We start from the raw sequence: 27680 nt of genomic DNA, 5'->3' as shown, positions 1-27680 counted from the left end.
GAAAAGAAGCCAAAAATAGTCTCAAGAGCACTGGATACAATAGGATGCCAGTTAAAAACAAGTAACAGTTGGAGAAGTTTTAATGACCATTTCAGCACCATGCATATAATAGCTGTTTACTGGGTTACTTTGAATTAAAGCTACTGAATGTAAAATGACTGAAATAAAATGAAATAAAGGAAATACTGTCCAAACAAAAAACTGCAACAATTTTCGCAGAAAGAAGTTAACTTCCCAAAGGAGTAGGAGATCATATCTTAATATTCTGAAAATTAAAACTAAGGCATGCCACTTGCAAAATCTGTTGGAAACAATCTCATATTAAAAGTGTTACATTTTCAGGGGTAATAAAAGATGCAATAATAATTTCTAATCCATTTCTTCCTAGAGGTGTCACAAAAGGAACTTAAAGCATCTCCTGACTATAACATTGCAATGCGGCAAAATATTAAAATAACTTCCCTATTATACGTGCACAATTTCAGGACTAGTCAATCATAAACTAATCACTGTCTATTTTTTAGAAGAAGGTAATAACTTCAGCATTTTGTATAATCATATCTTCATTCGTAATCATATTTTTAAAATAACATTTTATAAAAATTACTGAATTATTCATGGGAATATATAACATTTTTACCCTTGCCAAGCCATTACTAATTGATTCAGATGGCACACAAAGCTTAATATTCTAAACATTTTTTCTAGCTTCTTAGCAATGTAATTTATTTATTGTAGGCTTATATGAAATAAGATTTTGCTACTTATGATTAGGATATATATATATATATATATATATATATATATATATATATATATATACACAGAAAATGCTATTTGATCACTGGCTTCTTCCATGTCCATACATTCAAGTGTTGTGTACAGGGATCTAAGTAGGACTGAGCACGTTGGTAAGCCATTGAGGTGAATGTCTAGCTTGGTCTGAACCGAGGCGTATGACATGGAGAACAGCAAAAAAAGAGAGAGCATTATCCCTTGCTCTTCCTGCTGTATGTCCTTGAAGCAACTTTCCAGGGACACACAGGGCATGTGTGGCACTGGGTCTTGGTTTGTCCCTTGGACAGGCTGAATCCGAAACACAACCAACAGAGGAATACATTGAGAGTGAATGTGACATGTTTGAAGATCATGCATGCATGTAATGCTGTTCAAACTGAATATATTAATTCTAAATCCCAAAAAGTAGGGGTCTGGAGGTAAGTGCCCTGGCAGCATTATTTATGGAAATTCTGAAAAGAAAATAGAGACTAGGCAAGACTAGGCAAGAGAAGAAGTCAAGTCGCGGAAAAACAGACACAGAAGCTAAGGAGACATTGAGAGAGAGAGATGAGAGTGAATTAAAGTGTTAGAGAGAGTGAATAAGAGTGTGAAAGAGCATGAAAAAGTGAGTGACAACCAAATTTGTTTCTGAAAGGAAAAAGCCCTCTGAATTTCGTCGGAACCAAAAGGGTAGGAAATAAAATTCTGTTGTCCAAAAACAAATGGACCAAAAATGAAACTGTGTCCAAATTGTTTTTGCTCCATGTGCAAAAGTTTACTTTACAGTGCAAAATGGAGCACTATTCTGGTAATGTCACATTACTAGGTAATAAATAAATAAATAAAATTGCATTGAGTCCAATTGGATAAGAATGTATCATAATTCAAAACACAGTGCTGTTCTGTAAGACAACCTTAAATATACCCATTAACAATATTTTCTTAAAGCACGTCTCTGTTAGTCCTTAGAGTATTTTTAAGTGGATTAAACATTTGGATTTATTTATTGCGTAAGTTCTCAAGTATTCCAAACCCCACCCCTCCATGCACTCATTTCAAATGAAATACAGGAACATATTAACATTTAAACATAATTTATTGTATACATAGACTACATGAATTTATTTCAGCACTGTTGAAAACTCAAATGAAGAAAATAGTTTCTATGCTAATGTTAGTAATAAAAATAAAAACCTTACAAATACTATTTAAAAGAATATATGTTTGTAATGAAAGTTAAACATGAATAAATAGATTTCCTTTGCTGTTTTATATTTTTATATGGTAATTTTCATAAAGCTGCCAATTAAAAAAAACCCCAGAAAAATGTTGTTTATTTTACACTGTCGGCAACTTGTTCACAATCTTTTTCCTTTTATGTTTGTGCATTTCACTAATAAGAGACATAAAAGACAAATGTCTGTTCCAACAAGGCTACAGCTGAGTTTTTAGTTATCTTTTAAAGCAAAGTAATATTGGTAATGCAAGTATGTAGCGGTTTTAAAGCTGTAACATTAGATTATTGCAAACATGTTTTTTTCTGTAATATGGCTTACATTATGTTACCATCACCATATGTTGACATCTATTTGGGACATACATACATGTGGATACATCACTCAATGTGACATTAACAGAATATCTTTGTTACTAAGTACCTTGATGAGCAATATGGAGGAGTGACTCAACAGAAGCTCCATTTCTTGATATAAATGAATTTATATGTCAAGGGGAATTGAACTTAGAAAAGCATGTATTGGATGTATCTGTTATTCACTACTGAATGGAGCAACAGCTTTAACCCCTTCGAGACAAAGGCTGATTTTACTTTTTGTACCCTTTGTGACAATGGCCTTTTTAACATTTCTGCGCTGCTCGTGTTTAGCTGTAATTTTCTTCTTTCCCGTTTACTGAACCCACACACATTAGATATTGTTTTTTTCAGGACAAGAAGGGCTTTCTTTAGATGACATTGTTTTGATTGTATCATATTATTTACTATTAAAAAAATTATAAAATATGGTGAAAAATTTAGAAAAAAATGACTGTTTCTAACTTTTAGTTGAAAAATCTTTTACTCATCTATAAAAGGTAATGAAAAAACCTGCTAAATAGATTCTACTATTTGTCCTGAGTTTAGAAATACCCAATGTTTTTATGTTTTTTTGCTTTTTTCTACCCATTATGGGGCAATAAGTACAGGTAGCGTTTTGCTATTTCAAAGCCATTTTTTCCAAATCTGGTAATTCTTCCCCCCATGTGCCATTTCGGGTATCTTTGAACCCGGCCAATGCAATTTACCCCATCAAGTCATATATTTTTGAAAACTAGACAGCCCAGGGTATTCCAAATGCTAGTATTTTAACTCTTTCCATGCACCATATCTACCACCAGTCTTTGTCAAACTTTATGGTAGTCATTTTTTTGCATTTGTTTTGTCATACACATTTTACTTCAGGTATGAATTAAAATGTTCTAGTTTATGTCACTATCACAAAACACCCCAATATGTGTTCAGCAACATCTCCTGAGCGCAGCGATACCCCACATGAATGATTTTGCCTGGCTGTTTGGGGGCAAAAGGGCCACATTTGGGGCATGCGCATTTTTCAATGTTGAACTTTGGCATTTGGGGATCCACTGCCCATGCCCTATTTGGTACATCTTTGAGCCGGGCCATTTCAGTGTGCCCAATAAACCCATATATTTTTGAAAACTAGACACCCCAGGGTATTTCAAATGCTAGTATTTTAACTCTTTCCATGCACCATATCTACCACCAGTCTTTGTCAAACTTTGTGGTAGTCATTTTTTTGCATTTGGTTTTCCACTCACATTTTAATTCAGGTATGAATTAAAATGTTCTCGTATATGTCACTATCACAAAACACCCCAATATGTGTTCAGAAACATCTCCTGAGTACAGCGATACCTCACATGAATGATTTTGCCTGGCTGTTTTGGGGCAAAAGGGCCACATTTGGGGCATGCGCTTTTTTCAATGTTGAACTTTGGCATTTGGGATCCACTGCCCATGCCCTATTTGGTACATCTTTGAGCCAGGCCATTTCAGTGTGCCCAACAAAACCATATATTTTTCAAAACTAGACACCACAGGGTATTTTAAATGCTGGTATTTTAACTCTTTGCATGCACATATTTTACCACCAGCATTTTTTCAAAGTTTGCAGTAATATTTTTGTGTGTGTATTTTTCCCACACACACCTACTTTATGTATGAATTTACAGCTCCTGGTATATGCCGCTGTCACACGACACCCCATAATGTGTTCAGCAACATCTCCTGAGTGCAGTGATACCCCACATGCATGGGTGTGTCATTTTTTGGGGGAACTAAAAGGCCACATTTGGTACGTGTGCATTTTTCTAATTGGAAATTAGATGTGTGGCCATCCTTCCCCCCGTGTTAATTGGGACGTTGTTGAACCTGGCCCATTCAATTTACCCCATCAAATCATACATTTTTTAAAAGTAGACACCCCACGGGCATTTAATATGCCAGTATTTTAACTCTTTCCATGCGAGAATTGTTTTAAGCTAATATGCTAATTTTAGGACTTGCTCACAAAAATATATTTTTTATATATATATATATATTTTTTTTTTTTTTTTTTTTTTTTTTAAATTAACATTTTTTTTCAACTTGGAGGTTCCCCTGATAGTGACATCAGTGGGAAATGATTTTTACATTTTACTGTTTTTTTACTATTTTTTTCTAATTATTATTAATTTTATTTTATTTTTTAATTTATTTTTACTAATCACACTGTGATTAGAAAGCTGGGCTCCATTGACTTGCATGGTGAATGCAGTACCTGTATTCAACCTGCAAGTGGAGCCAAAGTTCTCTAGATGGTCTGGACTATCTAGCGAACTTTTAAAATTTGTGGTTCCTGTTACAGGACGGCGGCCATCTTCCTTGATGGCGAAGATTGCCGGCAGCTGCGGCTGTGACCGCTCTCCGGAGCGGTCACAGCCCATCAAAAGGTTAGTGTTTGGTGTCGCTGGATGCCTCCTGATCGAGGCATTCCAGCGACACGCTTTTAAAACGGGCGTCCGCCGCCATACAAAGTATGGCGGATGTTGACGCCCTGTGGAGGGGCCAGAGATGGCCCCTTCGTGCCGATCGCGGCGTTGCTGAATGCCTCGAGGTCGAGGCATTCAGCAACGCTTTTTGGGTGCAGAAAGCGATAGTAGATCGCTTTCTGCACCCGTTTAAAGACGTGCCGGTCCTGGCACGTCAATTGTCGTAAAGCACATGCTTTTCCGTGCCGTGCCAGGACCGGCAATTGTCATTAAGGGGTTAAAGAAGATGTCTCCTTCAATTATAATTTGGGGTCCCAAGTTAATTTTGAGAAGACCCTGGGTGCTGGGACTGAGAACAGTGTATTCTTTCCATTGTGTGGTGGAATGCCACAGTAAACAAGGAACTGTTCCTGCTCATCTGGATCATTCCATTAGTTTCTATGGACTAATTTTCAAACATTGCTCTAGAATAACTTTTTTTCTCACATAACTCCCAGTGGTGCACACCATCTCATTAATGCATTTAAAGCATAGAAGTAATCACACATTGATATTTGAGAATTTGACAAGATTGCTGGGTTTTTGCTTAAAATCTTAGTCATAAATCAGGATACCCAGCATCACAATTCAAGGATTACTTATCAACAAATCCTCTATTTACATATGGAGCACTGCATTTTCCCCCTTATTGTAAGATGAAACACCACACATTAGATAAAAGAAAGAAAAAAAAACATTTTAATGAGCCTCAATGCACTCGTTTTATTTTCGGACAACTGTGTTATTAGAGGGGAACAGAATTGATCTTGCTTAGTTCCTAAGACCTACTCTTTGACTCGAATCCAGTAGAGCAGAAAGTGGAATGTGCATCTCTTCTTATCGCAAGGGTCTATTTTAAAATATGCCATCAAATATCCCTATGAAAGCATTTGTTTCTTCATCCTGTTGGTCACTGGAAAAAAATAAATTACAGATTGTTATAAAATTTAGGATTTGTGACTCAATCTAATTTGATGTTAGACAAATTACCTTCCATCAACATTATTTTCTTCTGGAGTCTTAAAAAATAGATCACTGGAGATATTAGACCTGTAAGGATTTGGAAACATGGAGCTCCCTGTATGCCCTTTTGAAGTAAGCCGATCAGCCCTATCCTAGCAAAGTATGGGGAACAGGGAATTATTGTGACATGGAATATAGACAATATACACACATCTTAGGGTTACGGTTTTAAAAAACACCACGATAATTAGATTTATATATTTACCAAACTATTTTTCTTATTGTACTGGAAGTTTGATGATTGTACATCCATTGAATTCATGCCTGTCTGAGTGCAAAGTCCTCTATTTGATTTAAAGCCTGAATATCTAAAAAGGAAATTGATAAAAGGACTGGCAGATGAGGTCATGCAAGCCAAGATCATACATGGTAAGGTCAATAATCATGGTACACTAGGATCAGACATAGGCGTATACTAAGAACAGTCCAAGGTCAATAACCAGATGATCATCAAGCTCAACAAGGTGCTAAATCAGGAGGCAAGAACGTAAACAGAGTCCGGAACCAGAGGTCAAAATCTAGAATACACGGATCATGCAAAAACTAACAATACTTCAGGACCAGAAAGCTCAATTCTCTAGCAAAGACGTCTGGGAGCATCCCTGGTATATAAAGGCCCTTAATTGCCTCACGGGCCTCGGGTGTGTCATGAACCAGTGACAAACTGGACTGGGACAGATGGGAGACAGGAATGCCAGTGACTACAGAGCTTCCTGGTGGTGAGACAAGTAAGTGGATAGTCTGCCATACTCAGGGTTGCTGGTTTAAGTCCTGTGGTTCAGGACATATGTCACCACAATCTGAGACATTATTAAATATTGGGAGAGGCTTTATTTTCCATTTACTGTCTCCTATTACAGGGTATCCAATGCTAAATGAGTCAGTCAGATCAGCCATGCATCTGCTCTGCATGACAAGTTGGAAAAAATAGTGTTGTCAATTGTTACCTAAGATGATCCATTTATTTATCTAATAACTCAGTAAATACTCACTTGCTTGCAAGGACGGCAGTGATACTGGAGTCTTTTTGTTCCTTGGTTGATGGTGAGTCCTTTCGTAATGAAATGTGTTGGTTAAATTGACCATTTTGGGGATCTGCAAAAAGCACAAAAATGCATTGCTGTGGATTTTCTTAAGGGAAAATAACAGGTATGTTATATTTTTACTAACAGTTCTCAAATGTTCGTTATCTCTAACCTCGGTGTCTACAAATGTATTGTTTTAAACTGTGTCAAGATGATACATCTACAGCTCTTTAAAAATTTATAAAGTTAAAATTTTTCAGTTTTATTCCATAGTAAGTTCTACAAGCCAAGCCTGGGCCAACGTAGTAACATGATAAAGCCAGATGGTGTCAAGAATTCCTTAAATCACTTATGACACACTCATATATATTGTTTCTTTCAAATAGTCTAGACTGCAATTGTACACATAGACCAAAAGGTTTTGTGGGACAACGAATTTCATAGCTATAGTTCAGGGGCGTCCAACATGCGGCCCGCGAAACAACCGTTCTTACGCGGGCCGTACCTCGACCCCTGTTACAACAAGAGCCCTGCTACTTACCAGTGGGAGGGTCTTTTGTACTGCAAAGAGGAAGTGGAACCCAGCAGAGTTCACGCGACATAACATGAGTCTGCTCCAGCCCTGCTTCCTCTGTGCAGTACCAGAGAACGCAGAGAGAGGCCGCGCCCCCTGCCGAAGTCTGTGAGCGGCATCGAGGAGCTGCAGTGCAGGTAAGGGGGTGGGGAGGGTGTTTGAATGAGTATTGAGGGAATTAATTTGTGAATGAATGAGTATATGAATAAATGAGTGTGTGTGTGATAGCATGGATGTGTAAGTGCTGGAACCTAGGCATGATGGGACTGTGATTGCTGTTAGCAATCACACTCCTATCATGCCAAGTCAGCCAGTACATGCTGAAACCTAGCTAGCTGCCCCCCTTGTGTATTGATGCTGCCAGCAATATGGGGTCTGCACATCACTTACAGCCACCCTGTACCAGCATGTACTGGCTGACTTGGCATGATAGGAGTGTGATTGCTAACAGCAATCACAGTCCCATCATGCCTAGGTTCTAGCATTTACTGGTTGGATGTGTAAGTGCTGGAACCTAGGCATGATGGGACTGTGATTGCTGTTAGCAATCACACTCTTATCATGCCAAGTGAGCCAGTACATGCTGAAACCTAGCTATCTGCCCACTTGTGTATTGCTGCTGCCAGCAGTATGGAGTCTGCACATCACTTACAGCCCCCCTGTACCAGCATGTACTGGCTGACTTGGCATGATAGGAGTGTGATTGCTAACAGCAATCACAGCAAGCACAGTCCCATTATGCCTAGGTACCAGCATTTACTCGTTGCCTGTGTATGATAGGAGTGTGATTGCTGTTGACAATCACACTCCTATCATGCCAAGTCATTTGCTAATTTTTTTTGTCCAATTGTGGTGTGTTACCTACTTTTATTAAAAATGTGAGTTTTTATTATTATTTTTAAAGGTGGGGGGTCATTTTCAGTTTTGGCTAAGTGAATGTTTTGGTCCAGAAGTTTCATTTTGGTGCATCCCTAGAATAAATAGAACTATTTTGTTTTTAATTATCCTGAATTTGTAGTCAGAAAACTTTCTAGGCCCAGAAATCAGTGAGAGGAAAAGTAAAGGTTTTCTGTCATTTACTTTATTTTAATCTGCATATTTTTTTAAAGGCCATATTTTCTCACAGTGAAAAAAGAGTGCGGCCCGCGCACGTATACAATTCTGATGAAGTGGCCCACTGCAGAAAAAACTTGGACACCCCTGCTTTAGTTGATTTTAGCAAATATACTGTATGCAAATAAAGATTCCGAGGGAGTATTATCTTCCATTCCACAATTCCCTATATACTAGACAAGGTAAGCCCTCAAGTTCTTTGTTGGCACCTGGGCACCATACCCCTTGCTGTCCAGCAATAGTTATTTGCTCATCTTGTATGGATGTTTTGAGGGACATTATCACACCTAATAATTATTTACTTTGTATATGTAGTCATACTTACCATAGCTACCATATTATGAAAACTCTAACAACTACCGCTACTAAGAGGTAGTTATGCTTTATATCTTAAACATGTATTTAGCTGCATCAAGTATAAATAACAGGCAATTCATGCATGGACACTCAGCAGGCCAACAGATGAAAAGACTCAACCTGTCAGCATACTTTCACAAGATTAACACATACAGATGTTTGGTAATTATAGAGGGGTAAAGTGGCACAGCCTTCATCCATTTTTTTGCATCTTAATTGGACTTCAATAACCTTCCACAATTATACTGTCTTCTATCTACCACTTCTTTCAAAGTGAACCTCAAAAGAAATATCAGATTAACAGTAACAATGTCTTTCATATAACAGAAATGCTTTAAAATAAATGACAGTTATTAAAGGCAAGCAAATGAATTTTAGTTGTCCAAATTGAAGCATTTCAGCTTGTATTTCAAAGAAAAGCTTTCACTGTTTCATCAGTTGTTAGACGTGATGACCCTCTTTAATGTTTTAATGTATTATTTAAGACTTTCTTAGCTAAACAGTGTGTCTTGTCATTCTAACCTATCTCTGTATCACCACATATACATAATCCTGATCTTCATTTTATACTGCCAGAGGCACTTGATATATATCTATCGTTTGACAGATATGCGTTTGAAATAGAGCGTCTATCTTTTTATACTTAAAATCCCAACTAGGGGTTCTAAGACACATTGGTTCTAAATTAATGTTCTGGACATGCACACCTCCCTGTTTCCTTATAACAATTTGATTTTATGTGAGGCCATATATATAGTCTTCTTTGGAAATTATTATCATGATCTTAAAGACTTTAGCCTCATTTTCTGGGTGTCCTTATGAATATTCTAGTGGTAGAAAATCTCCCTTCCCTTTCACCATTTTTGTACTGGAATTTTCTTGCAAGATGTAGGAGATACACAGACCTTCAGTAGAACACCGACCCTAACAGTTATTTATGAATCCTGTTGGCACTATTAACTATTTGTTCACCCAAATGAATAAAAGCATCCCATTATTTAATGGAACAGTAAACCCATTTTGAATGGCTTCATGAAAACAATTTTACAATAGCATCTTTTATAGCGTCATACAATCTGGGAAATCGGCACCACTAGTTACATACATATATACACATATAAAGTATAGTTTGTAATTTTACCTATAGCAGTTGCCTCATTTGAAACATTGCTAGCATCTAGCAAGTTGTCATCATCAAAATCATCCCAGACCTCATTTCCTAAATCAAATGTCACACTCAAATTCTTTTCAGACCAAGAGCTCCTTTTGTCTGCATCAGTGAGGTTACTCATCGTAGAGTTTATTGTAGTTCCTGACAATTGTAATATCTGATGTTACTCATATCTTGCATTTTAGAGTATCTGCAACCTGCATAACTAAACATTTAACTACAAAGTACATATAATACGTTCAAACATTCGTTTATGTCACATACTACTAAATATTACTTTAAAAAAAAATTAAAAGTAAAAACTATTAATTTCGGCCCTTAACTCAATTAAACTGAGCATGTTGTTTAAATTTTATAATATCTATTGGCTCAGGTTCACCAGTTGGGCCATAAATATATACACTATACGGACAAAAGTATTGGGACACACCACTTAAGTATTGAATTCAAGTGTTTCAATCGGACTCATTGCCACAGGTGTATAAAATCAAGCACCTAGCCCCGCAGTCTGCATATACAAACATTTGCAAAAAAAAATAGAATGTTCTGAAGAGCTCAGTGAATTCACGTGTTATACTGTGATAGGATGCCACCTTTGCAATAAGTCAGTTCGTGAAATTTCAGCCCTGCTAGATATTCCACAGTGAGCTGTAAGTGGTATTATTGGAAAGTGGAAGCGTTTAGGAACATCAGCAACTGAGCCACGAAGTGGAAGACCGCGTAAAGTCACAGAGTGGGGTCACCAGTGCTGAGGCGCATGGCGCATAAAAGTCACCAAAGCTCTGCTGATTCCACAGCTGAAGAGTTCCAAACATCCACTGGCATCAATCTCTGCAAAAAAACTGTGCAGTAGGAGCTGTGTGCAAGCCTCGTATCACCAAGTACAATCCCAATCAACAAATCGAGTGGTGTAAAGCACGCTGGTACTGGACGCTAGAACAGATGAAACGTGCTCTGTGGTGTGGTGTGAGAAATCACGCTTCTCTGGGAGTCTGATGGGCGAGTCTGGGTTTGGCAGATGCCAGGAGAAAGTTACCTGCCTGTAAAGTGGTGGAGGAGGGATAATGGTCTGGGACTGTTTTTAAGGGTTTGGGGCCCTTACTTCCAGCAATAGATGCTATGCTTCCAATTTTGTGGTAACTGTTTCAAGGTACAAGGTACATTAATTGTTCGTAAAATGATCCTCCAAGACTAGTTACAAACTTTAAGGATGCACACACAGGATAGTTAAGACAAGCCCTAGTCATGAAAGGTGGTGGAGAAGCAGACCTCACAGCGCTGGCTGGAGGCCTATCCTGGCAGCAGGCCAGCGGGTAGGTGACAGCAGGAATGTTTTTTTTGAGAGCAGTGGCTTCCTCCATGGTGTTCTGCCATGGACTCCATGTCTGTTCAATGTTTGACGTATAAAAGACACATGAACAGAGATGTTAACCAGTTCCAATGATTCCTCTAAGCCTTTAGCTGTTACTCTAGGGTTCTTTTTTACCTCATTGAGCATTCTATGTTGTGTCTTCGGAGTCATCTTGGCTGGACACCCAATTCTAGGGAGGGTAGCCACAGTACCAAATTGTCTCCATTTATAAACAATTTGTCTAACTGTGGACTGAGATAACTGTGTAGCTCTCCTCTTTGTGCAATGATTGTTGATTGTAGGTTTTCTGAGTTTTCCTTTTTGTAAAGCATGGTTCACAACAGCAGATGCTACTTGAGAATAGCAAACTCAAAATGTTTGAGTGCTTTTTTACGTCAAAAACACAGCTCCAATTCTGTTTCATTGATTGGACTCTTGACTCCAATTAGCTTTTGTTGAAGTTATTAGCATTTTTCTAATCCACACTGTAAATGTTTGAATGATTTATTCAAAATGGACACAAAACAATAATTTGTGTGTTAGTTAAAAAGATTGTGTTTGTTCATTATTGTAACTTAGATGAAGATCATATCATATTTTAAGACAAGTTTATACTTTTTTAAATACTGGTATTTCCAAAGGGTTCACTTACTTTGACTTGCCACTGTTTACTCTGTTCAGGTTCATATTCAATAACAAAAATATTAATTAACTGCTATAAAGGTTAACATCTTTTTCAGTTGATTGGTTTAATCAGATTTATGTTTTTCTGTTGGGCTGATGTTTTGGTTATATTTTAGCTCTTTGTTAAATATATGCAAGAACATTTGGCTAATTAAAATAAAGGAAGTATATGTTATCGTTCAACCTACTTGCACCATCTTGTGGTGGATGTGGATAACTGTTGATGGTATTAACATTGTTAGTATTGTCTGGGTGCAATGAAGATTGTGCAAGGTTTTTCACTTCTGGAGACCTTAACAAAAAACAAATGGATAATATTTACACTGCACAACAACATTTTCTATAGAGAATAAAAGCTTAAAGACCGTTTAGAATGTTAACATTCATCCAAACTGCAACTTCACACTACTGGTTTTGATCTGACTTTGCGGATTTAACTGGGAAGTTAAAACTGGTACTTGTTTAACCTCTTCACAGCAAAGCCTGAACATGTACAGGCTCACAATGCATTAATGGGTTTAAGGTGGTAGATAAATGGAACAGCTTCTCAGCAGAAGTGATAGAGACTCGCGCAGTTTTAATATGCATGGTATAGACATAAAGCTATCTTGAATCTAAAACAAAACCAAGGACTGATTAAGGTCTCTATATCAGGAAAAATGGGCAGACTAGATGGGCTGAATGGTTCTTATCTGCCATCAAATCCGACCTTTCAATGTCCCCAGTGCAGTACATCTGCAGCCACACACTCTTACTTTCTTGCGGCTGCATGAATGTGTGGGGCTGTGTATATACAGCTAGCGCCTGCATATGTGTCACATATTGGCCACTGTTGTTTAATTACCTGTCCAGCCGTGGTAGACATCCACAAGTATATTTATTGTCAAAAAGTTCTTTCTTTTCCATAGGTATAACAAAACATTTTATTATATTTATTAACATATTCTTATATTTACCATAATGATGTTGCGATTGAAGCTTTTGGTGTGAAGACAAATGTCTGTAGATTCATTATATTGTTCTCACTCTCCATTTGCATCTGTTTAGAAAATCAATTTTTTTTGTTAAATGTCAAGAAACAATGCTTTTAACAAATTCTCAAATTCACATAAATCATTATATAAATCAATCAAATAATAATATACACAAAGGTTAATAATATATTCTAAATCTGCATATTGAGATAATTTTCTTTACATTATAAAGATCACAACAAGAATTAATGCTGAATTATAAGTAATGTAAAATAAAGAATTTTCAGACTGCACTGTCAAAAATGATCTTTCTAGACGGTAACGAAAAAACAGTTGGAATTCATTTGACCTATTTCAACTAGATAAAGCAAAAGTCTAAAATATTGTCAAATTTAATCACATTTCATTACTGTATTGATTAGATGTTTAGCCAAAGACAACAAAAGTTTACTAAGCATTTGGATATAAAAAATACTTTAAAGCTAATTATTACAGCACTGAATTATAACAAACATGGTAAAATAATTTTACAAATGCCCCGTTTCCTAAACATCAGATACCTGAGCAGCAATGTAGTGGATGTCACAGTGGGGGGGTTGCTCTTTTGCATATTACTTCAACTGGTCTTTCGCTGCATGAGGTTGGTTTAACTATGTGGGCTAATGTAAGATTCATTATGTAATCCATATGCTGATTTTGCAAAAGGCATTTTATATAACGAGATACCCTTTGAATTTCGCCATCCTGGCTTTTTTGATCATGTTACCTTTAGTCTCTTTACTGGTGGAGCTGATGAAACTGAATTTCGAATCCTCAGATCAGTGAGGTATGAAGCAAAGTTTGAATTTGTCTTAATGTCAGCCTTTTGAGTGACTCCAGTTTTACCTATAATTTGTAAATAACAAATTATATTATAATGCATACATGTGAGTATTCAATACATGCTACGGTATTGAAGCAGGATGCAGTTACATTGAAGAACCCCATAGTACTAAATAAGACATTAAAGTTCTTATGGACCATATAATTAGTGTGTGGGCCATATTCGTCAATACAAAATAAAGAGCATTCTCCATAGGACATTTCTTGGATGGACTGCAGCCAACTATATATATACTAGCAAGTACCAGTGCTCAGATAGCTCAGAAGTGATTGATTGCTAATAATCCAATTGATTGAGCTCAATGCCCATTGACTAGAACAGGAGAGCTACAGAGGTTGTACAAGAAGTGTACGTGCAAATTATATATATATATATATCTGAAAGAGGTCTAAACCTTTAAAGATGAGAGGACGTGGGTGTTCATGGGCTGTGTATTCATACATTATTGGATGACTGGATAACAACAAGTATCACTATCAAGCTACTGGTGCAGGAGACAATTTTAGATTTTAATAACTTTTTGATTTATACAGTGCTAGAAAATGTCTATTACAATGCATTGATCAATATCTGCAATAAGCAAATAAGTCATCTCATCTTTAACCGTATGTAGGAAACTCCATTTGTATAATAGTATCCTAGGATGTCATAAATATCACAACAGATTTATACATTGCAACATCTGCAATAAAACTATAGAATATTCTGCAATCTAATTAAAGTTGTTATATCCATATCTACATATTTCTGCTCTGAAAACCATAATTTATAACGTGAATTATGTTTCTAGTCTCAGCTCAAAATGTCATTTTTGCTTTTATATTTATTGCTGCATTAAGATTTTCCAACTTACAGCAATCGTGTCCACAGGCATCTTTGTTTCGACAATGATGATTGCATTCTCTCATCCTGTTTTTTATTGCTGCTTGGGTGCCACAAGAGCCTACATTTTTAGTAAAAAATAAAAAATAAAGCATGAATTTCAAATGTCGCTAATTTAAATTCATGAAATGAAAGTTAATTATATTATGTTATTTGGTTGTACAAACTTTTTTTTTTACTAGAGAACTGTAAGGACTTACCTGCCTCTCCGGTCCCGCTCCATCGCTGCTCCCGCGACGCTTCCTCCTCAGGCAGCTTCCCGGGCAGCAAGTACCACCGCCACCCGGTCGGCGTCTTCACCGCATGGCCGACCACGCGGCAAACAGGTACCGTAATATTGCACGTTACATTTGTAACATGCCTTTATAACCTCGGGTGACCTCTTCATGCAGGACACGCCTCCTCCTCTCCCTATTTAAACCCGGAGTTCCTCTTCTGGATCACCCTTGGTTGGTGTATTTTGCTATTTGCTTGTGCATTTGATTGTGACTGACTGCTCCGGTTTGACTTGGCTTGTTGACCTCGTTCCTGTCTCCTGATTCGGCTCCTGATTCCTGCTCGTCTGGTATTGATTCGGCTTGTTGACCTCGTCTCTGGATTCTGATTTGGCTTATCCTGATTACCTGTCTGACCCGGTTGGTTCTCTGACTTTCTGGTTCCTGTTTGGCCTGACCCCCTCCGCCATCTGGGGTCCTACCTCACCATACCATTACAAGAGCTAAACTGAAGTCTAGTTTAACCAGCATGAATGAGTTGGACAGATTAAAATAATTATCCTCTGACAGAAGGACCTACTGACTAGTCTGTGTATATTTTATTATACTTGTTTATACTGACCATAACTACTGCTAGTAGGTCCTAAAGAACACTGTGCACTAATTAAGTGAAAATGCTAATGGTATGCAACTAAGCTTGATTTTTCAATTAATGGTGTTTGTAATGGTCAAATGTGAAAATGTACAGTTGGAACACTCACTCTTTGAGTCACTTATGGTTCATAATTAGTTAAGTCTTTTACAGTGAGAAATACTTATGTGTTTTGAATTGGTATTATATGGTAGTGTCACCACCTGAACAACATCAATATTTTTTTTTCTTATAGATTTATTGTCCTTAACAAACTGGTTCATTATTGCTATATTGCGGAGTCTATATAGTAATAGTAATACCATATTTTCTGCAGTGTAGTGCGGCTGCCTATCTGTTGCCAACCACCATTCTTTTGTAATCCCAGACGGATGCCTTGGGTTTACACTTAAACGTGAGACTCTCTTCCCCCGACCATAAAAAAAGCAACATTTAAATCTTTTATGTGTTTTTTACATTTGTACCCTTATATAATCTGTTGGGTTGCACTATTGTGCACATACAGTACCCCAGAATATGCAAAAGTGATATAACTGTATTAGTCCAAGTGTCTTTAGTAACCATTGATTCCTTTAATTGGCCAAACACAGAAAAAATGTCACATACTTTTGGGACCTCAGAGGTCTCATTTTCTGATTGAATAGCAGACTAAGAAACAGGGCACTTAAATAGATGAGTAGAATGGGACAGTGGTTGAGGGGGTTAGCATTAAGTGATAAGCTTTGAGAAATGTGGACTCTTATATAGGTTAAGTGTGTGAACAGTATGTAGTTACAAAAGTTCATAGTGTGTCACAATCTTATTTTAAGCCATGTCTCATAGAGTTGAAGATATTGATATATTTAATTTACAGCCATGCATTAATGATGCTCTAGAATTACCGTATTTGCCCGATTATAAGACGAGGTTTTTTCCAGAGCAAATGCTCTGAAAAATACCCCTCGTCTTATAATCAGACCTGAAATATCTTATAATCAGACCTGAAATAGGTCTGACTATGAAACTAAGATCCAGATCCCCCGCAGCGATGCAGGGGACCTGGATCTTCCTCCTGTGTTATGGCCCCCCCCCAACTTACCGGTGCTTCTGAGTCCTCGGTGCTTAGTCCGGGCAGCGTGTAGAGCTCTACGCGAATTGCGTAGAGCTCTACACGCTGCCCGGACTAAGCACCGGGGACCCAGATGCAGGGGACCTGGATCCTCCTGTGTTATCCCCCCACCAACTTACCGGTGCTTCTGAGTCCCCGGTGCTTAGTCCGGGCAGCGCGTAGAGCTCTACGCGATTCAAGTAGACAACTTCCGCTCAAGCGCGTAGAGCTCTACATGCTGCCCGGACTAAGCACCGGGGACTCAGAAGCACCGGTAAGTTTGGAGGAGGGAGGGGGAGGGAGTGTTAAATGGGGGGGGCATAAGGCATTTCTGCCTCCAGAAATGCCTTTTAACCCTCTATGCGCCACTCTGCCTCCTGAAATGCCTTATACCTCCCTATATGCCACTCTGCCCCATAATATGCCTTTTAACCCCCTAAATGCCAGAGGGGTATAAGGCAATTCTGGAGGCAGAGTGGCACATGGGGGGTCAAAAGGCATATCATGGGACACAGTGGCATATAGAGGGTTAAAAGGCGTATCATGGGGCACAGTGGCATATAGAGGGTATAAGGCATTTCTGGGGCAGAGTGTCAAGCCTGGGGGCAGATGTGCATAACTGGGGGGGCAGGTTGAAAAAAAGGAAATAAAAACAAAAACAACATATTTTTCTCAATCATAGCTTTTATTAACAAACAATTGTTCACATAGTTTACATGAATTAACATTTACTGGTAAAACTTTTTTCCTATAGGGTCGTCTTATATTCAGGCTTTTTCTTTTTTTCATTAATTAATATTCAGATTTTGGGGGGTCGTCTTATAATCAGGGTCGTCTTATAATCGAGCAAATACGGTAATATTGTGTGGTTTGCTACAGTGTGGCCAAGCGTCAGAACTGTTGGCAAACCAGTGTACACCTATCCAGGTTGGATATAGAGTGTTAAGTCTTTTGTGCAGGTCTTACTAAGTTTTACACACATAATTATTAGCTGTCTATTTGTATGATATGGCAAGTGGTTCTACAAAAATGGTGCTAAGTGTATGGGCTTTACAAAGTCTTCACTGTATCCTTAAGTGGTTCTATCGGGCAGTTGTAGGTACCAAACAATATAATTCATGGGTAAAGAGGCTGACAATTCTCTGCAGACATACAAATTGCATATGACCCAGTTTAGGGGATGGTTCTACATGCGCATGCCCTATGCATTACAGATCTTGAACTAGCGAGTGCATTGCCACCCTCCGGCAAGGTAAGCCTGACTCCTGACAAGTTCAGAATAAAAAGTAGGCTTCACAGCTACTTTAAATATGTATCAGCTCTTCGCTATGAGGGCCTATAACCTATATATATATCTTTTTACCCTATTTTCTTCTCAGTTACCCATTACCCATAGAATTTATTTTAAAATGTAAGCTCAAGAGTGTGGCACTTATAAAACCAAAAACTTTGGGTATTGAACTCCCACTGTATCTATATAGGTAAGTGTATCTTTGTTATGTATATGTTAACCCCCCAAATATTTAAATTTGATGCCATAACATAACTGCTTGTCATTCAATCCCATTTAACCCCCAAAAAGTACATCATTTAATGAATTACCAGTTCTAGCGTTTTGGCTGCTTGCATCAGAAAGTGCACTTCTAGATTTGTGTTGATCTTCCATCTCTGTAGCAAATCTTGGTCCAAGGTAAAAAACGTTGAAGTTTTGTTGAATATCAAGCCCAACTTTGGGAATCAAAACCACACTCTGCATTACAATTATTATTAGTATGTATGCTATTTTTAAAGAAATACTGAGGTATGTTAATCACAAAAGCATAAGTGCTTTTGCAACAGTTTTTAATATTCTTCTTAATATAATAAATCAGTATTTAACTATATTTCACTTTGCTGCAGCTGCTATTGTTTTTTTCTATGACTGTATCTATTTTTCATACAATTTACCAATATCTTCTAATTTCATGTGTTATATTGTGAAAACATAGTGTTTTAAATTCTATCTTGCTAGTAAATAACAAAGAAATATAATATAGTTTTCCATACGTACACTACAGAACTATGTGGATACTAAAATTATTTTTTGATGCTCTTCATGAAATTTTTGTAAAATATTTTTATTTTTGTATAAAACATGTATTTACCATAATCTGAGCTGATTAGGTTTACACTAAGGTCCTCTGATTTGGAAGCTCTTTTGATTTCAATTTTTCTTGTCCAGGTTCCAGTTTTTAAAAGAGCAGAATCACTGCAATAAATAGCATAGCTTTAATAATTTAAACTGAAATGTCAAACAGCATTTTTCTGTTCTCTGTACTGCTGTAGAAAAAATAGGAAGGATTACAAAAAGAGTCCCGGAGGTTCATTCTCTAGATATAAAGTTGATCAGTGGTAGATTGCATTAGTGAACCAAAGTAGCACCAGCCTAATACATTATTAGTGGTGTTTAATAGGCATAATGTTATGCCTACGAGTAGGCACCAACAGCATAAAACCTGCTTAGCTACCATAACTCCATTTGCCACTATATAAAAACTGAAATAAATGTATGTTTGAAATGTATTTGCTAATGTAAGAATTTAACTTGGAGGCTTGCATGTTAACATATAGACCTGTTTATAATAACTGATTTAAAATCTGCCAGAAACTAGAAAAGTTGACAACAGACTTGAAAGTGTGTAAGGGTCATTCATTTATATTTTTTTAGACCAGTAAGCAGTAAAAAAAATATTTATAGGGTGTTCAATTTAAACAACTGTCCACAATCATACAGAGAGATGACTTACTTAATCTTCTGCTTAAAAATGACCTTGTTATCTGCATCTCCAATAATAAGTGTTACATGGTGTGAATCCGGGGCAGTTCTTTTCCTCTGTAATTGCTCAAAGTTCTTTAATAGAACGGTGATAACAATTTCTGCCATAGTTGGACCATACCGTGCCAACTAAAGACAAAAGGCAAAGTTGACAAATTTAGGACAAATACATATAACCAAAATTCAACTGAACAGTCAAAAAAAGTGCATTGCCCGAAAATGTAAGAAAATTTTGTCCAAAATGATTTTTTTTGTACTTTGTTGGCATTATGTTAAATCATAAAAATAAAAAATAAATTGAAAGTATTCTTACTTTACAGTATTTTGCCCATAGTACCGTATAAAAACAAATGTTGTCTTCCTGAACCTCAGGTCCTTCTCTATAGAAGCCTGGGGGTTCTGCACAGTATATTAGCTGTTCCTAGCACTGCACTCTTCTTGACAGACTTTTCTGATGTTGTTCCTGGAGTCTGATGGCACCACTCTCCCAGCTTAGAAGTCACAGACCTGGGTGCTTCTATAACCCCTGGGACTATTTTAGCCTTTACTTTCCTCTTTCAGGCCCTGGTAATTCTCCAACTCATACTGCTTCCTGATGTTGCTGTCACTTGGCACCGCTACATCTATCACCACTGCTGTCTTCTGGTCCTTGTCTACTACCACATTGTTGACTGGTCTTACCTGCTTGTCTGTCTGGATCTGAAACTCCCACGGGATTTTAGCCCTGCTATTCCCCACAACCTTCTGTGTAATCTGACAATTGGACTTGGGAGGGTTTAGCTCATACATTGTACAGATGTTCCTGTACACAATGCCAGGCTTGGTTGTGCCATTCAGTGTATGATATTCCTGTAAGCATCTTGCCACTATGTGTTTAGCCATTTCAAAGGCCCCTCTACATAGTCCACACTTTGGTAGATCCCTGCCTCTATGCATCTGGGGCTTAGTGCCTGCTCTTGTGCTGCCACCTCACCTATTTGTACATCCCATGCAGGGTCTTGGCTTGTCATGGTACCTCTACATCATACATGGACAAGACAACAGTATATATATATATATATATATATATATATATATATATATATAACTACTGTAGTTGGGGGGGGTTGATTTTGCAAGTTACAGGTCAGGACCTTGAACTTAAATATCCTCGCATGTCCTCACAAACAACAGTTTAGTGAATCTATCAGTTGTTTTGCAAGTGTTAGCGTGCAAGGACATGCAACTGGAGTAAAGTCTGATCAAGTTAGCCCTTAACTTGACTGACCACTCAACTTCTTAGTGAATACACCCATTTGTAACACTTCACATTGCAGGTGCAGGAATGTCCAGTAAAGTATAACAAACCATCAGACTTTTGTATAACAACACTTTTATACAAATCGCACTGCACAAAATTATTATTTTTACCTGTTCAAATCCAAGTTCATACTTTGGGAGATACATTACTGACTCTTTTATTTGATTTCCAAATGGAGGGTGCCTATTAACAATCTATATAGAAAAGCATATTACTATTAAAATTATGAGGAAAAATAAAGAAACATGATGTGGAATGAAGATGTAAATATGATAGAGACGAACAATAAATATTGCCCACTCAAGTATTAAAATATATAACATATCTTAGTAATTTGTTTGGGTGTCTGTACGCCTTATAAGGTCAATGACATAAACTGTAATCTGGACAGTTAAAGGTACTGGGTCTTTTATTTAATTGTAATGAGTTTCTTCATATTTTTAAACAATTTTACATACCAGTTCAAGTTCTCTTCCATTGGTATCTTCAATCTTCTTAAATGTTGTGAGTCCAGCATTTACCATAGCATTTGACAATGTAACACCTGTGAGTAGTAGTGAGATTTTAGTTGTCACACAACAGCTTACACCAAAATAACAGTAACATACAGACGGTTAACTATGGCATGTTTGTTATATGAAATTATATTTCCAGCTTTTAATTTAAAGACGTCCTTGATGCTTTGTGGCGTTCTCAAGGCTACAAGTCTAACATTTGTAGTTACGTTTTTTCCAAAAGCAAACATTTTAAAACCTCTACCAACACCTGATCATGTACATCTAAAATGTCTGTTCCTTCACAGCAGGTGGTGAATTTTTCTTTATATGGTTACTGAGCAGGTGCAGGCATAACCAGAAACATGTTACATTCAGTAAGACTGGAACCTGCATGTCTCTCTGCTTGGAAGCAAAAGGCAAGCATCCTACTCTATAGGTAGAAGCCTGGATCTGTGTATATAAATGCAGCTGTATTTGTATTTATGTGGGAATATTGCTGAATGCATTTGGTTGAGCTTATTAAGCATAGATGCGTATGAGTATGTTCATACATGTGCATTATGTCACAGAAACACCTTCCATGACAAAAGTAAATTATTTGATGAGTACTTGGTTATGTGAGGGCATTCCTTTAGTTGTCTTTTTTGTGGGAACCAAAACTTGCTTTGTATGATGGTCACTGTCATTGCCTGTGGCTCCCTTCTTGTCCCTTACATATGATTTATGGGCATGACACTTTCTGGAACCAGGGTTAATTATGTTGTAAGTATCTATGGGTAAATGAAAAAAGTACCAGAATTGTACAGAAGAATTGTAGTTTTCTTAGCACTGTGCAAAAGTTTTAAGCAGTTGTGAAAAAAACGCTGTAAAGCAAGAATGCCATAAAAAATAGACATGTTAAAGGTGCTTCCACCTAGGAGTCCTCTGACAAATATCCCCTGATGCCTGTTCAGCATCATACAGAGAGGTATCAATTTGTTTTTCTCTTTACTGCTTCATGTGACTTAAAACCAGTGTTTAAAAGTTTTTTTGAAATACTACAGTTGCCTAGAAACAGAGTCTCGTCATTCATCCAAAGCCCTCTTCTATGTATTAGATCACAGCAGTCTGACCACCTACTGCCATATCATGCTCATGTATGTGAAACAGCAAAGCTTTACAGATTCTTATTCACAGTAAAGGCCACATTAACCAGTAATGGGGAGTTAGTGTATTTGAATGGGGTGTTTGTGTGATAGGTGTAATGGGAATGATATCCCTTTAAATAAGAAGGCCTTAAAGGTACTGCTCCTAATGTGATGTCAGAAATGGCAGGCTGAGCAATGAATAGAGACAGGAGGCCCTGCTAAAATCTTTTCAACAAGAAAATACAACAGAACGGTATGGTTTTTTTTTTTAAAAAAAGGAACAGGCTTATTTAAGATGCATACCATAGTTGTTTCATATAAATATAAAAATGTGACAAAGCTGGGAAAAACAGTTATGTGGAACAGCACCTTTAGTAGTTCATTTTTTAACATTTAACAAAATACAAAGTGAGTTATACAGAAGAAAAATCTAAATCAAATCAGTATTTGGTGTGACTGCCTTCAAAACATCAATTCTTCAAAGTACACTTGCACAAAGTCATGCATTTTGTAGGCTTATAATTAGGTGTAAGACTAAACAATTATATCAATCAGGTGCTAATGATCTCCAATTTGATATGTAGGTTGAAATACAATCATTACCTAAAGCAAAAACTGTGTAGAAGGGATTACAATTCAGTGAGGAACAGCCAAAGAAGGTAAGGTTGCTGAATACAGATTAATGTCAAAAGTTTTACACTATAGAAAGACTGAGCACAGCAACAAGACACAAGGTAGTTATACTGCATCAGCAAGGTTCCCTTGCCTACTTGCCTTCACAATCGGACTATGTCCAGCAGTGCCATCAGCTCAGCATTGCCAGAAAACAGTGGGAACCTGGTACACCCATCCGTTTGGAGAAGTCTTGTCAGAAGTGGTCTTTATGAATGGCTTTAAACAAGGCCAAGCAGCTGTTATTCACTCAAGGCAGTTTGCTTGCCAAAGGGCTGGAAAACAGTACAAAAACGAGTGTTTGCAGGCAACAGTGAAGCATGGTGGAGGTTTCTTGCAAGTCTGGGGCTGCATTTCTGCAAATGGAGTTGGGGATTTGGTCAGCGTTAATTGTCTCCTCAATGATGAGAAGTACAGGCAGATATGTATCCATCATGCAGTACCATCAGGGAGGCATTTGATTGGCTCCAAATTATTCTGCATCCTTAAACATACAACCAAAGTCTTTAAGAACTACCTTCAGTGCCCACTCAGAGGCCTGAACTCAACATCACCGCGTCTGTCTGGGATTTCATAAAGAAAGAGAGAAGCAACTGAGGCTGCCTAAATTCACAGATCTGTGGTTAGTTCTAAAAGATGTTTATAAAAACCTAACTGCTGAGTTCATAAAAAACTGTAAGTGTACATAGAATTGGTGTTTTGAAGGCAAAGGGTGGTCACACCAAATATTGATTTGATTTAGATTTTTCTTCTGTTCACACATTTTGCATTTTGTTAAATGATAAAATAAACATAAATTAGCATACTTATTGTTGAAAGCATGATTATTTTACAGTATTTTTACTGCAATATATGTGTATATATATGTGTGTATATTGATCTGCTCCATCTATAGTTTCTATCGATTATACCTCTTGTTGTTTAAATGTATCATGTTTATGTCACACACCAATTTTTTCAAGTTGCTTGGATACATATGATGAGTTTTCCCATAGTTTGCATCTGAAGCACTTTCCAAGGATTGTTGCATTCAAAAATGCGACAAACTTCCCTTCTTGTAATGCTAAAAACTCAGATAAACCTGCAAAAGCAATCAGAAGAATGCAAAAATCAAACTACATCACACAAAATGCACAAACTTATTTGAAACACTGGGCTGCAATTTAGAAAATGTGTGTATGTACAATTTGAATAGCAGAGGGTTACATTAGATATATTAGTACTCTCCTAATCACACCGTTTGCTCTGCCCTCAATTTGCATCTCTCTTCAACTGTTACTTTCTCCAGGATTATACTCATGTTTCCACTATACTTTAAACACTACTTAAAAACCCAGTCAAGAGAAACATACAATCTTCTAATACCTACAACCTGCATCCTGACAGAAGCCATCTGTTCTCTCCATCTTCAACTTCACCAGGTCACTGATTTCTCTGCATGAGCCTTGCTACAATCAAATCATTCTCACCTAAACTGTCTTATTCTTGTTCAACTTCTTAATATATTGTAAGCTTGCAAGAACAAGGCCCTCTTGTCCTTTTGTACCAGTAAATCTTAACACGTATTAATGTAAATTTTGTATATCCTAATTTTTAATGTCATTAAAATACCCCTATAGAATATGCTGGTTCCCTGTAAATAAAATCTTACATTTTCAGTGTGGTATAGATAGAAATAATGTGGTTTTAGTGTTACATGTATGGAAAAGTTAGTTCACATGCACAGGTATCCTTCTGAAATTTATATTCGCTAGGAAGTCTATTGAACTTGCATCTTCTTGCCTATAACTCTCAAAATATCCCCACCCGGCTACATTATAGAAAGAAGAAAAAAGGAAACAAACAATAATTAAAACAAATAAAAGGAGGTCAGTAGGACCTTGTTTTAACCAAGGATGGAATTTAAATAACACTGGGGGTATTTACCCCTTGAAATCCCCTGCCGCTTATCCTTGCTAAAAGCCATGCCTTTCTCTCACCCTCATCCGGTTCCCAGTGGGATGGGAGAGTTAAAGTTTCAAAAATGCCCCTTAGGAGGCCATCCTTGCCTCCTGTCCTTTCCCTTTGGGATGAGAAGGGCTAAATGTGAAAAAATAATCCCCTTTGGAGGGTCACAGATCCTGTACCGTTCCCCCACGCCATCCCTGTCCCATGGGATGGAGGGGTTAAGTTATCCCTGTCTCCTGCCCCTGACCCCTATGTTTCATCATATTAAAAAGGTCCATACACAGTATAATGGCTGTGCAGGTTTTTATTTTGTTTTTAGACATACATGAAATAGAGCTCTGACTACACTGAATGTGCATTTGCAAGGGAAATGGCATAGGCAAATAGCAATTAGTTACCGTATTTGCTCGATTATAAGACAAGGTTTTTTCCAGAGCAAATGCCCTTATAATCGGGGTCCTCTTATAATCAGACCTCAAATAGGTCTGACTATGAGACAACTAAGATCCAGATCCCCCGCAGCTGCAGGGGACCTGGATCCCCCCCCTGCCCCACTTACCAGTACTTCTGAGTCCCCGGTGTATAGCTGGTGCAGCGTGTAGACAACTTCCGCTGCAGCAGGAAGGAGGTGTGGCTAGCAGCGGGGGTTGTCTGCGTCCATCGTGCAGACCTTCCCCGGCTGTCAGAGATCAGGGTTCCGGGAACTCTGATCTCTGACAGTTGGGGAAGGTCTGTGCGATGGACGCAGACAACCCCCGCTGCTAGCCACGCCTTCTTCCGGCTGCAGCGGAAGTGCGTGGGATCTACACGCTGCCCCGGCTACATGACAGGTAAGTCAGAAGCACCGGTAAGTTGGGGGGGGCGGGGGAGTGTTAAATGGGGGGCATAAGGCATTTCTGGAGGCAGAGTGCTCTGTGAAATGCCTTTTAACCCCCTTAATGCCACTCTGCCTCCAGAAATGCCTTTGTAACCCTCTATACGCCACTCTGCCTCCTGAATGCCTTAAACCTCCCCATATGCCACTCTTCCCCATAATATGCCTTTTAACCCTCTAAATGCCAGAGTGGCATATAGGGGTATAAGGCATTTCTGGAGGCAGAGTGGCACATAGGGGGTCAAAAGGCATATCATGGGGCACAGTGGCATATAGGGTTAAAAGGCATATCATGGGGCACAGTGGCATATAGGGGGTATAAGGCGTTTCTGGGGAAGATGTGCATAACTGGGGGGCAGGTTGGAAAATAGAAGGAAATAAAACCAAAATATTTTTCTCAATCATAGCTTTTATTAAAAAAGTTTTAGATGAATTAACATTTACTGGTAAAACTTTTTTCCTAAAGGGTCATCTTATATTCAGGCTTTTTCTATTTTTCCTAAATTAATATTCAGATTTGGGGGGTCGTCTTATAATCAGGGTCGTCTTATAATCGAGCAAATACGGTATTTAGCTTTGATCTTATTAGCTGAGTCTTATTTTGAACCATGTGGTATTTAACATACAAATTTTTCTCCACTAGCCTGTGATCTGTTTAAGACATTTGGCAGATAATGACAAAATGCCCTTTCTCCCACATGTCAGTGGGTAATTATTACCTTTTTTCCTAGCTGCTAACATTCACAGAATAAACACATTGTGCTCATTTTTAAAAAGAGAAGGAAAGATCAAATCCAAAATACATACATTTTGTCACTCTTACACCATGCCTGAAAATCTTTGCCATATCTTGCGTCAGTGAAAAGTCTTGAACAGGAATACACCCAAGTTGCGCTTGGATGAGGCTATAAGAATCAATCGTATGATTACACTTTTTGTATGCATATACATTATTTAACCACTTTGTGACAATGTCTTTAAATTTTTTGTACCCTTTGTGACATTGTTTTTTTTTTAACATTTCTGTGGCGCTCGTGTTTAGCTGTAATTTTCTTTCTTATTTACTGAACCCACACAAAGAAGAGCTTTCTTTAGATGCTGTTGTTTTTAGGACATCTTTGAAGCTGGCCAATGCAATTTACCCCATCGAACCGTATATTTTTGAAAACTTGATACCCCAGGGTATTTCAAATGCTGGTATTTTAACTCTTTCCATGCACACATTTTACCAACAGCCTTTATCAACCTTTGCAGTAGTTTTTTCTGTGTATTTTTTTTTTACACACATTCTACATTAGGTATGAATTCACAGCACCTGGTATATGCCACAGCAAAACAACACCACAATATGTGTTCAACAACATCTCCTAAGTACAGCAATACCCTCCATGCATGGGTTTGTTGGGTTGTTTGGGGGCTAAAAGGCCACATTTGGGAAGTGTGTGTTTTTCAAATCGGAATTTTTACATTTAGTCATCCTGCCCCATGTGTTATTTGGGGTATGTTTGAAGCTGGCTTATTCAGTTTACCCCAGCCTTTTTTCACACACATTTTACTTTGGGTATGAATTTACTGCTCCTGGTATATGTCA

The 27680-nt window shown here is 37.7% G+C and overlaps 1 protein-coding gene across 1 annotated transcript in view; it reads right to left on the bottom strand.

Annotated features, from left to right (window-relative positions):
- Nucleotides 1–5721: 5721 nt before the first annotated feature.
- The window catches only part of LOC149279448 (putative ATP-dependent DNA helicase HFM1), a 40328-nt gene continuing 18369 nt past the window's right edge, over nt 5722–27680 (bottom strand). The window contains exons 23-36 of the mRNA XM_089501219.1: nt 26897–26994; nt 24218–24349; nt 21431–21516; nt 21083–21166; nt 19644–19801; nt 19002–19105; nt 18460–18585; nt 14875–14964; nt 13905–14023; nt 13121–13203; nt 12353–12456; nt 10100–10270; nt 6882–6984; nt 5722–5779 (exon numbers count right to left, since the gene is read on the bottom strand). Of these exons, the coding sequence (XP_089357345.1) occupies nt 5722–5779; nt 6882–6984; nt 10100–10270; nt 12353–12456; nt 13121–13203; nt 13905–14023; nt 14875–14964; nt 18460–18585; nt 19002–19105; nt 19644–19801; nt 21083–21166; nt 21431–21516; nt 24218–24349; nt 26897–26994 (1516 nt within the window). The remainder of the gene's footprint in view (nt 5780–6881; nt 6985–10099; nt 10271–12352; nt 12457–13120; nt 13204–13904; nt 14024–14874; nt 14965–18459; nt 18586–19001; nt 19106–19643; nt 19802–21082; nt 21167–21430; nt 21517–24217; nt 24350–26896; nt 26995–27680) is intronic.

This window comes from Sceloporus occidentalis, unplaced genomic scaffold, assembly GCF_023333645.1.
Source record: "Sceloporus occidentalis isolate IW3139 unplaced genomic scaffold, rSceOcc1.0.p SCAF_166, whole genome shotgun sequence".
NCBI classification, from domain to species: domain Eukaryota; kingdom Metazoa; phylum Chordata; class Lepidosauria; order Squamata; family Phrynosomatidae; genus Sceloporus; species Sceloporus occidentalis.
The sequence above is the reverse complement of the archived record's forward strand: the minus strand, read 5'-3'. Positions and strand labels throughout refer to the sequence as shown.